This window comes from Vipera ursinii (genome assembly GCF_947247035.1).
Source record: "Vipera ursinii genome assembly, chromosome: 16".
NCBI classification, from domain to species: Eukaryota; Metazoa; Chordata; class Lepidosauria; order Squamata; family Viperidae; genus Vipera; species Vipera ursinii.
Genome location: NC_139529.1, coordinates 8364013 through 8375436, shown reverse-complemented (window position 1 = coordinate 8375436; position 11424 = coordinate 8364013). Strand labels below are relative to the sequence as shown.

Below are 11424 nucleotides of genomic sequence, written 5' to 3'. Positions count from 1 at the left end.
TCTCTTTTGAGGAAAAAGAGACGCGGTCGCGGCGTCTGCTGCCTTCGAAGCACGCTCGCTTTTTTTTTTTTTTTTTTTTTTTGCACTCGGCCAGAACTGCACGCCGGCTTTTTAAATGTGCCCGCCTTCCGGAGAGGGGAGAGGCCGCTCAGCCAATCCGAGGGAGGCGTTTTCGGAGCAGCCAATCACGGAGCGAGATGGGCGTGCAATAATGGAGCCCGCGAGGCGGTCCGAGGGCGCCGGGCGGGAAGGGCGCGCGCTCGGCTGCTTCCCCGGCTGGCGGGGCGGTTGCCATGGAGACGGCCGCGGCGTCATCACGGCCAGGTGTGCCTCGGCCGCGCAGGTGAAGGCGATTAGAGTGTGCAATGCCTTTTCCCCAAGGCTTCGCCCCGCCCGGGGACCCTTTGGACTACAAATCCCATCCGCCAGGCAGCCGGCGGAAGGCTTTGGATTACAAGTCCCGTCAGCCACCTCTGGGGCGCCGATGGGGATCGTCCCTTCTTCCAACAGAGAACTTTTTCTGGTTGAGCGTGAAAATGCTTAAAATGCTGTTTAAAAAAATCTGAAAATTTAATAAATGCAAAATAAAATAAAAATTATATGTAGAGTTTAGGTCCGGAGATGCTTTGGACTACAGGTCCCATTAGCCACCTTTGGGTGTGTGTTCTGATGGGGATTGCCTCTCTTGCAACAAGATTGCCCTTCTGGTTGGTGGGTCCTCCCCCCCTCCAAATTCAAACCTTTTTTTCTGTTTCTTTTGTTTGCATCTTCTCTACCATGTTACAATCTTGCCAGGCAGCCCTTGGTTTTATTTTGAATTTATTTTTTCCCAGTCTCTTTTTCTTTATGAAAAAAAATCCAGGACTGGCTTGTTTTGCTTTGCTTTGCTTTCTAGGGATTCTGCTAAAATGTATAAGTTTCTGATACATGGTGTCTTGCCCAGTGAAAGAAATTGACTTAAATTTGAAACTGTTTATTCCTTTTCCTATTATTGGAACTCTTTCCTCAATTGTTTTCAAAAGACATCTGATACATTTCTATCAACATCATAAGGATTTTAATAACTTTTAATGAGACCCCTCTCAACATTTTCCACCATGTTACGCCCTCCAGACAGGGTAGGACAATGATCTGCAGAATTAACCAACCGGCTTTGTTTTCCTTTATTCAGAAAAATATTCCAGCACCGTTCAACAAACCACTGTAAGAGACCAGTACCTTCTTGTTAAGGAAAGCTGCTTCACTAAGCCATTTTATTTGGCTGGGTAGAGGAAAAGAATATTTGGCTAGTGATCGCAGAGACCACAATATCAAAATATTCTCAAAAATTCCAGGTCTTGGCATGAAGGCAATGCTTTCTGAATTGGTTCTGATAGGTTCTTGCTTCAAGGAATTGCAGATGATTCTCAAAATACTTGGAATAGGACTGTTGTCACACCAGGAAGGAGTTAAGATGACCAGCTGTATTTTATTCCAAAATTACAAAAAAAAGTCTCCCTGAAATACAGTCAAATATTTCGTTGCTTGACAATTTTGGCAGCCATAGATCACTTTTCTGGATTATTTTTTTCTTTTCTTTTTAGCACCAACACTGGTCTGGATACACAATAAAGGCTGTTTAAAAGCAGCCCGAAGGATACCCAAAGAATCATTTATAATGAAGCATATACTAGCTCAGGATCGCTGGAAAGATTCAAGCTGCTAATTTGTAGAAAATTATTTTTTAAAAAATGCACACATGCAAAAACATTCCTTCATTTCTTAGGACTCACAAATGTTTCAAAAAAAAATTCCATTATCAACTGTTATCTAATTAGAACAGTTTGCACTTCCAGACAGACGTGGTCCCTAAAAAGCTCATGGCGTGGACCAAAATGCAGTCATGATTAAAACAATTTTGCAACAGATGGACCTCGAAACTGTTTTCTTAACAAACAGGCCACAATTTTAGAGATTCCAGCTTTTCCCCAATCACAATTAGTCATCCTATTTACATAGGTTAAAATCTCAGGGGGGGGGGGGAAGAAGAGAAAGTGATTTGGTTTCTCCTTTGAGTCCCCTGAATAGGCTCGTTTTTTTTCTCTTCTCTGAAGTTGCAAGCAGAAAACAATTTTAGACGTCGTAATAGAAATCTAATTTTGTGTAAACTGTCTTGCACCCTTTGTCGGAATAGATCCGCTCCTCTTTGGGGAAGTAGGTCATCTCATCGGCCACCCGTGAGACCACAACTTCATTGATGGGGTGACCCCGCAATTCCAATTCAGCCCTGATGCACATTTTCACATGGCTGATTTCGAGAGGCAGGAAAGGAATAAAGTAATCGATGACATTTCGGTCGATCAGGCTGCTGTGCCAAAATCCACCTGCAAAAGAAAACCGCACTGTCTTCAGTTTGTAATGAAATTAGAACAAAAGCAATTACAGGTACCCCAGTATTTGCCACCAGAGGTTGTGGGTGCTCCATCATTGGAGGCTTTCAAGAAGAGATTGGACAGCCATTTGTCCAGAATGGTATAGAGTCTCCTGCTTGCGCAGGGGGTTGGACTAGAAGACCTCCAAGGTCCCTTCCGTTGTTATTCCTTGATTTACAACCATTCATTTAATGACCATTCAACATTACAATGGCGATAAAAGGGATTTATAACCAGAACTTGCACTTATGCCCGGTGTGATGTCCTACGGTCACATGATCAAAATTAGGGTGTTTGGCAACCAGCATATATTTACGACAGTTGCCCCATCCTAGGGTTGTGTGATTGCCATTTGTGACCTTCCCAGCCGGCTTCCAACAAGCAAAGTCAGTGGGGAAAGCTGGATTCACTTAACAACTAAGTGGTTCATTTAACTGTCGTAATTTGATTAACAACCGCAGCAAAAAAAGGTTGTAAAATTGGAGGTGACTCACTTTACAACCACCTGAATAAACAACAGACGTTCTGGTTCCAAAGGGAGTCGTAAGTTGAGAACTGTTTGTAAAAATTGTAGAATCCTGGCAGTTGCATGAATTAGTCCCTGCAGGTTTGCAGGCAAGGTTTTTGGGAAGGTGTTTATCACTGCCTTCTTTCTAGGGCTGAGAGAGAGGGGCTGGCCTAAGGTCACTCATCTAGCTTCTGGGTTAAGTCAGGACTAGAATTCATGGCCTCCCAGATTCTAGTGCAATAAAAGCATGAGGCACTTTGGTGTAGCGGTTAAGGCACCAGGCTTAGAAAGCAGGAGACAGTGAGTTCTAGTCCAGCCTTAAGCATGAAAGTCAGCCAGTGACTCAAGGCAATCTACCTCACAGGGTTGTTTTTGTGAGAAAAAGAGGAGAAGGAAGCTGTCTTGGACATGTTCCCGGCCTTGAGTTATTTGTAAAAATGATGAAGGCGGGATGCAAAAAATAAATAAATGTGATACTCACTATTTTTGTTATTAAACACAGAATTTGACAATGTCTGTTGCAAAACATGGAGAGGCAGCTCTTCCCTCTTCTTTCCATTCTTCCAATGGTCGATTGCCACTTCGGTTATTTTTTCAGCTCCGGCATTGCTGGAGAAAAAAGAGATTTTTCACACTGGTAGCTGAAAGCAGCTTCCATGCTCCTGCAAAGCAGGGCTGAAGAGTGCCAGCCATCACCACTAAGCAGTTTTGTCTTGAGGGAATAGAAATCCAGAGGTGACAGGGTTTTTTTGGACATACCTTTCAAAGGGCAATAAGAATGTGGCAGTATTGTGTTTGAATCCATAAAGTACAGCTAATCCTCAACTTACAACCACAATTGAGAATTTCTGTTGCTGAGACATTTAAGTGTTTACTTCATTTTGTGACCTTTCTTGCCACAGTTGTTAAGTGAATCACTGTGGTTTTTTTTAATTACAAAGTTGTTAAGTGAACCTGGCTTCCCCATTGATGTGGCTTGTCAGGTCGCAAAAGGGGATCACATGGCCCTGGGACCGTCATAAATATGAGTCAGTTGCCAAGCATCTGAATTTTGATCATGTGACCATGGGGATGCTGCAACGGCCGTGTGAAAAAGGGTCATAAGTCACTTTTTTTAGTGCTGTTGTAACTTTGAACAGTCATTAAACGAACGTTAAATTGAGGAGCACCTGTACAGCTAGTCCTTGACTTACGGCCGATCTCTTAAGTATAACCTAAATGTACTCTCTCTCCAAATTTTTTTTAAAAAAATATACTTTTTTTGGGAGGTGGCCCAACACTGGAACGATGCCTAACCTGAGGAAGATGAAAATTGCTTTTCGATACGATATGCCATCTATTTCTTCATAATACTCCAGGAAAGGCTTAATGGAGTCTATGAGTCCAGCGTGCATTTTGTCCATCTCGTCAAATATGAAGATCGACCTTGCACAGGAACTCACGTTGCCACGAATCCACGTTTGCAATTGGTCCTGAAAAATTAAAAGCAAAGATGCCTATCAAAAATCAAAAAAAGAAAACTAAAAGACCTGAACACGCTTCCCAGCAATCAACACCCAGATAAGCAGAGATTAACGCCAAGATTAACGCCAGACCAACAATCAAGAATTAAACAATACCCTAATCAAGGGGCTACCAACTCAAATAACAGGAAACAGACTAATCAAGGAACCACTGAGAACACTCAACAACACTGACAAGGTATGCCGCCTGTATATAAAATGAGAGCAGTGCTATCTTACTAATACTGATGATGTTACCTAGTTTGGTAATAAAATGTCTGCAAGCAAACAGCCAAGCTCAGAGAGCTCAAAGGATCGCACAGAAACTCCAGCTTTTGTGCTTAGTAAAAATTCTGTTAAAAATGACCACAGTGCCTATTTTTCTGCCTAGAATTCCCCGCCATATAGAAGGCTGGTTGATTTATTTTTAATTCCGCTTTTATTTCTTTTATAAATGACTCAAGATGGTAAACCTACCTAATATTCGTTTCATGCCTAAGGCGGAACAAGAACTCACCGTCTCCTGTTGATTGGCCCAAAGTCACCCAATTTTGCTTTTGTGCCTAAGGGGAGACTAGAATTCACCATCCCCTGCTTTCTAGACTGGTGCCTTCACCACCAAACCGAAGTGAATCTGGCTTCCCCATTGATTTTACTTGCCAGAAGGTTGCAAAAGGGATCACATGACCCCAGAGCACAGCGACCGTCATAAATATGAGCCAGTTGCCAAGCAGCCGCCTTTTGATCACATGACCTCGTGGATGTTAGCAAAGGTTATGTGAAAAACGATCCTACGTCCCTTTTGTCAGGGCCTTTGCAACTTCAAATGATCACTTAAATGAACTGTTTTAAGTTGAGGACTACGTGTGCTAAGGAAAACATCGGCAGTTCCCAAGCGTAATCCGGGCCTGCTTACCTTGTACTGACTGATGTTCTGCTGATGTGGGAAGTGCAAAGTAGAAACAAACTGGTGCACGTATTTGCTCTTGAGGCCTTCATCGTAAAGGCTTTCCGCCACAATCTTACTGACGAAATTCTTGCCAGTCCCCGTCCATCCGTGCAAAGAGAGGGCCAGGGGTTTCTTGGGATTTGGGTTTGTCAAAAACCCGGTCACGGCTTTCACTATCACCTCTGAGACAAGATGTTGTCCGAAGACTTTTTTCTCCAAATTGTCCTTAAGATCTGCAGCGGGGGATGTTGGGAGAAGCGAGAAATTAAAAGTATTATTACCTGGTCATCGAGAACGTTTGAACTCGGAATCAGAAGGGCTTCCGTAGGAAATAGAGGACGACTTTATCTACTTCCTGAGTGGAGATCAACAAAAATCATTAAAAAAAATGAGACGGTTGGCACACTGACTCACATCTACGACGGACGCAGGGTCCCGGGATCGTGTGACCCCTTCTGAGAAGCAAAGTCAATGGGGAAGACATTTAACAACTTAACAACCGCAGCGATCCACTTAACAACTGCGGCAAGAAAGGTCTTAAAGTGGGACAAAAACTCACTTAACTGTCTCGCTTAGCAACGGAAACGTTGGGCTCAATTGTGATAGTAACTCGAGGACGACCCGGTCCATAACCTCCGCTGCCACGCCCACCTCCCTGACGTCAGAGCACGCCCTCCCTCTCCACGTCACCCTGCCGCCCCGCCCCTTTGCAAGAACGGTGACGTCACCCACCTTTCCCGACCTGCGCCACCGGCCTTTCCAGGCAGCATTCGGCAAAGTAGCAATAGAGTCTCGGCAGGGAGATGAGGCCGGTCAAGGCCGAGGCGGTGCCGGCCACGGCGATGCCCACGGTGAACGGGTCCATGGCCTGCGCCGCTGGGCCCACCTGCCACAGCATCAGGGCCAGGCCCCATACCGCCCCGGGCGCTCGGAGATGCTTCATCGCCAGCAGCCGCCCTTGGGCCGCCGCCTAATTCACCTCAGCGCCGCGCTTCCGTTTCCGACCCACCAGTTTTCCTGCCCCGTGGGCGCCATCTTTGCGCCGGGCAGGTGGCACGGGCGGGAAGGCCATTGGCTGCCGGAGAGAGGGGGGCGTGACCTCGCTTCCCCGCCATCCTCGGTTTGCCGCTAGTCGGATTTCCGCCTTCTGGATCTTCGCGCGATCAGCAGACCCGGGCACGTCTTGACAATTTGACAACACCGCCAGTGTTGGATGTACGTCCGTCTGGGCGCCCAAGTGCTGACAAGCGTTTCAGTCTCGTGTGAATTGCAAGCAATTGTTGCAGGATCTTTTTTATTGCCTGGAGCGGGTGGGTGGGTGGGATATTTTTCCCTACTAGTACACGTCTTTGCAAAAAGGATGAGTTGCTTTGCTCTTGCTCCAAGTCCCCAAATATGCAGTTGTTATTCTGATTTAAATAGCTGCCCATCTTCTATATACTCTACAAGACTCTGGGTGGCTTGCAAACAATTAAATGTAAAAAGAACAATAGAACAGTTCAAAAGCAAGGAAAAGAAGTCGTATGAAAGCATATAAAAAAGCCATCATTTGGCTGGTTATATGACGTCAATTCAGTGTTGACTCTTAGTTGGAAGACTTGAAGGACCAAGTTGTGGGTGTTCCATTACTGGAGGTTTTTAAGAAGAGATTGGACAGCCATTTGTCTGGAATGAGGTAAGGTCTGCTGCTCGAGCTGGAGGTTAGACTAGAAGACCTCCAAGGTCCCTCCCAACCCTGTGATTCTATGTTCTATCTGGAGAGGACCAAGTAACTTATCTGAGATCTTGGCGGGATGACAAGAATTTCCATCCTATGCCACTGCATGCAGGAAACACAGACAAATCCTTCAGGCTATCCTCCACTTAAAAGAGAAACTTTTACTGCTGCACATGCAATACATTTCAACGCAGAGGGGTTTCGTGGAGAAAAACTGAAGCAAAATGAACATCGAAAAGAAGGGAGAAACATGAGAAATACAGCCCAGTCTCTGAGAACCAAACAAGCTCGCTTCAGTATCTCCGGTTCATCTTCTTAAACTTTTCATAGTGATAATCATCGGTGGCTTTCTCGTTTGGTGGGCGCTTGCGGTTCGGCGGAGATTCTATAAAATTTAGAAAGAGACACACCTCAAACTAAGGAACCAAGACTCTCAAACTAAGAGTTGTTGGATCCGAGGCGGGCAGCAAGTAAATGTCATAGACACATAAACAGGGATTTGAAAGAGATGAAACCTGTGCAATCTTCTGAGCTCCGTCTCACCTCCTCAGGGTGCCACCGATCAGAGAATGTCGATTGGTGGCCCCCAGGGGGAGGTCCTTCTCTGTGGGCGCCCCAGAGCTATGGAATCGGCTGCCGGTTGAGCTCCGGATGGCGCCCGACCTTCGCTCCCTCCGTCGCGATCTGAAGACACTCTTTTTTGAACAAGCCGGCTTGGCCTGATGGGGGATGGGTTGGGTTTTATGGTCATTTTTAATATTTGTATTTACTGTTTTTAGTCGGGCATATGTTTAATTTTCTTTTAACTTTTGTATTTTTGTATTTTTTATATATTTGCCCTGTTCACCGCCCTGAGTCCTTCGGGAGAAGGGCAGTATATAAATTAAATTAAATTAAATTAAATTAAATTAATTCACTCCTAGCGGTTGGCAAAGCGAGCCCTTTTCTATTTATTTATGATGGCAAAGCCATGAACCTGACGTTTCATATCATTATCTATACAGTATCAAAACCTGTTTGTAATCTTCGATTGGCCGAAATGGCCAAAAGTTTTTTAATCAACATACCTCAGATGGGCTAACTTAAAAGAATTTGTCCAAAATCCAGGATACGTTGCTCCCATCGAATTGAAATTTCAAAAATCTTCAAAGGTCAGTCATGATTATGTGACTTATTTCCGATGCTCCCTGCTAGCTCCCCACAATGGCTAAAACAATTTAGCCACCAGCTCATGAGAATGAGACCAAAGTAGCTAGATAACACCGCAGTGTACACGACTTACTTTCCATTTCTGTTTTTTCTGTGTCTCCCACCCTCAGGGGTCGAGCCTTCGGTTCCTCTTTATTTCTTCTTACTGGAGCATTCAGCTCTTCGTGATAAACTGCAAAGAGATGTAACGAACGATCGTGCTGGTTTAGAATCAACTATATTAGGTTTTCAGGTTTCAAACTACAGATGGTCCTTGACTTGCGAACCACAATTAACCCCCAAATTACTGTTACTAAGCGAGACATTTGTTAAGTGAATCACTGCAGTTCACCGTTTAAGTATGAAAATCACTTTGTCCAGTGCCGTTTTAACTTTCAACGGTCACTAAATGAATTGTAAGCCGAGGACTACCTGTATGGTTTTTTTACACCAGAAAGTAAATTTGGTTCCTAGCTTAAAACGTGTCATGAGCTTGGTATGTTTTCCTTGTTTTATCCTTGTGTGATATGCAAGTCCACCACTGTGGCGTATAAACCATTTATATCATCATCATCATCATCATCATCATCATTATTTTATGGTTTTTCCATCAGGCTTGTGTTTAGCCATCAGGTTTCATTCAGCAAACTCAATTAATTCTAACCTCAACCTTGTTCAACACCAACCAATCTTGCTAGTCTCCATTGGATTATATGTCAATCAAATTTTTATCCAGAACAGTGACCTTAAATCCTCTAGTACTCACATCGGTTGTGTTGGACGTAATTCACCGCCATATTGGTAGGGACAAAGGAAGTTTCGCTGTCTTTTTTCTTATTCTGCTGTTCAGCCAGCAATCTTGCCTTTGCATCTTCGGTTGAGATGATGTTTTTTATCTTGGCCCTAAGGTAATGAAATGTAATGAAAACAACCAAGCTCAGAGAGTACCAAAGTCCCCTCATTTCAACCCAGAGCTACAAATATTCTCCTTTATTGGGTTTGAAATTGTCAGCTTACTCAATTCCAAGGTCGACCTCAGGAATCCCACTTAGCATCTGATTGGACAGCATCTCTTCTGTCTTCTTCGCCGAAGAGACCCGGATGCTCTCAGGGAGCTCATACAGACAGTCCTCCGCGTTCTTCTGCTTTATTTTCTTCTCCTCGCTTTCCATAATCCCCTTCCTCTTCTTGAGCTCGGTTTCGATGTATTTCATCCTGAATGAGAGACCCCAACTCAGAAACATAGAAAACCGAGGGCAGAAAAAGACCCAGTGGTTCATCAGGTCTGGTTTATTTATCAAATTCTGTCATCAAGCAAGCAAGCAAGCAAATAATAATGGCAAGCCAGTTACATGTCTGCATCTTCATCCCTCCTGTTGGTCTCGGCTGAAAACGAGGTGCCGAGATTGAGGTCTTCCTCTTCGCTGATCCTATAAAAGGACAACAAAGATGACTAAGCAGCCCGAAGACAGAAGATCCAGAAAAGAGCCGGAATTCTCAGTCAACCCTCAGTTCAAAATATCTAAGAGGCTCCGTTTTAAGAAGGCACATGTGACTCCCTGACTTTCAATCCCACAAGTGGGGCCAGAAGGGACCCACCTCTCCTTTCCCCGCTCTTTCAACTTCTTCATGTCCACCATTCCACCCGACTTGATCTTAAAGGGATCGTCCTGGTCATGTGGAGAGAATAAACAGAGAGAAGGTGCTCAGGGCCTCTTTTGCAGATGTTGAAGAAGAAAATAGTGAAATCCAAGGGCCATGAGTGCGGATTTGCCCAACTGGGCTTCCTCAGTCATCAAGATCACCTATTGCTCGAAATCAAGAATCGTTAAACCACTATTAACAATACACCGAAGTGGCTGGCGTTTGCACATCACTTAACTCATCGCCCTGAGTCCTTCGGGAGAAGGGCGGTATACAAATATACGGTAATTAAATATTAAATATTAACACCTTTGGGGAGAGGGAGGAGTCTCTACAGGCCTCTCATCTCTGATCTTACCGCCAAAGTTGTCTCCTCTTGTAGCTTTTCTCCGACAAGCAAGGCTGCAGCACTTGGGTGGAAAAAGAGACAAGAATGAAGAATTAGGATGATTTAAGAGAACCTTCCATTTTTTATTTCAAAACTGCTAACAATACAATTGTTTGGGTAATAGCACTTAGGAGAGTTCAATATTCTTTTCCTTTGATATTTCCTTCCTTGTCCTTCCTTGAACTCATCACATATTCCAACAAGCCCTGATCTATAAACCACAGTTGGTTGGCTCCGTGCAACATGCTGGTGAGCTTGTAGTGGGAATCTAACAACTCTTAGCCAAATGGCAGATGTGAGAACATTAATGTTCACAATGGTGATGTTTTCCAGAATCTCAGTTTCTCAGGATATAAACAGTTTGCGACAAAAATCCTGGATCTCAGTCTGTGCTTGCTACAAAGATTACCTTGACATTACGACTCCATGGGAAAAAAAATTAGTATTACCTTACTCCGTTTGGTCTCCTCCTTAAACTCTGTACTTCCTTCGCTTCTTCTAGTTTTAAACTGGAACAGAGCCATAGAACAGAACTAACGATTAATAACAATCTGGAGCACCACTTGAACACTTGACTGATAAATTTTATAAAAAATGAACAACAGAAACAAAAGGCCTCTTTTCCAACCTCGCCCCCCCACTCCAATATTTTAAGCCCCTCACTGGCACCCACCGAACCTCCTCGGCCACCAGCTCATCCTCCTCTTCCTCCTCGGAGTCGGCCTTCCTCCGGCGGAAAGCCTTCCCGGCCGGCATGACTGGAGATCTCCCACCTCCTCAAATCCGTTTCGCTAAAAGGGGCTGCTGTGGAGCGCTTCCTGTTTTGCAAGCTGGGGGGGCGCGCGTCGCGTGACGTCGACACCGCGCGACGAAGCCGCCCGTCGCGACTCTACTTGCCCTTAGAAGGTCAGGGCAGAGGATACCGTTAGCTAGGTGTAGGAAAATGATTTTCATTTTTTTAAAAAAAAAAATCTATATTTTTAATTTATTTTTCTCGACTGTGGGAAGCAGCCCCCAATTTGCTCCGGGATAATCTGGATTTTCATTCTAGAGAGGCTTTGGAGCCTGCGGGTCCCTAGAGAGCAGCTTGCTGAGATCGAGCGTTTCCCAACCTTAG

General features: G+C 44.5%; 2 protein-coding genes across 2 annotated transcripts; both read right to left on the bottom strand.

The window, feature by feature from the left end:
- Positions 1-1132: 1132 nt before the first annotated feature.
- TOR1A (torsin family 1 member A) lies at positions 1133-6580 on the bottom strand. The gene is made up of 5 exons (XM_083374922.1): positions 6103-6580; positions 5338-5603; positions 4216-4391; positions 3401-3528; positions 1133-2363 (listed from the first exon to the last, which is right to left on the bottom strand). The coding sequence occupies exons 1-5, from the start codon at positions 6311-6313 to the stop codon at positions 2113-2115; spliced, it is 1032 nt and encodes a 343-aa protein (XP_083231048.1). The 5' UTR covers positions 6314-6580; the 3' UTR covers positions 1133-2112.
- A 648-nt stretch (positions 6581-7228) lies between these two features.
- On the bottom strand, positions 7229-11224 carry LOC310647590 (splicing factor C9orf78). Its single transcript, XM_083374923.1, has 9 exons — positions 10981-11224; positions 10757-10816; positions 10278-10329; positions 9875-9945; positions 9628-9705; positions 9293-9490; positions 9042-9178; positions 8370-8468; positions 7229-7472 (listed from the first exon to the last, which is right to left on the bottom strand). Exons 1-9 carry the CDS (start codon positions 11061-11063, stop codon positions 7381-7383), a joined length of 870 nt encoding a protein of 289 aa, XP_083231049.1. The 5' UTR covers positions 11064-11224; the 3' UTR covers positions 7229-7380.
- Positions 11225-11424: the final 200 nt, after the last annotated feature.

Bases quoted from the DNA above. Each gene is read 5' to 3' on its own strand.
- TOR1A (XM_083374922.1), bottom strand. From the start codon at position 6,313: ATGAAGCATCTCCGAGCGCCCGGGGCGGTATGGGGCCTGGCCCTGATG. The intron at 4,392-5,337 runs GTAAGCAGGCCC...TTAATTTTTCAG, and splicing joins AGAACATCAGTCAGTACAAG to GACCAATTGCAAACGTGGAT. The intron at 2,364-3,400 runs GTGAGTATCACA...TTTCTTTTGCAG, and splicing joins TGTGTTTAATAACAAAAATA to GTGGATTTTGGCACAGCAGC.
- LOC310647590 (XM_083374923.1), bottom strand. From the start codon at position 11,063: ATGCCGGCCGGGAAGGCTTTCCGCCGGAGGAAGGCCGACTCCGAGGAG. The intron at 9,946-10,277 runs GTAAGATCAGAG...CCACATGACCAG, and splicing joins AAGAGGAGACAACTTTGGCG to GACGATCCCTTTAAGATCAA. The intron at 8,469-9,041 runs GTGAGTACTAGA...ATCTCTTTGCAG, and splicing joins TTACGTCCAACACAACCGAT to TTTATCACGAAGAGCTGAAT.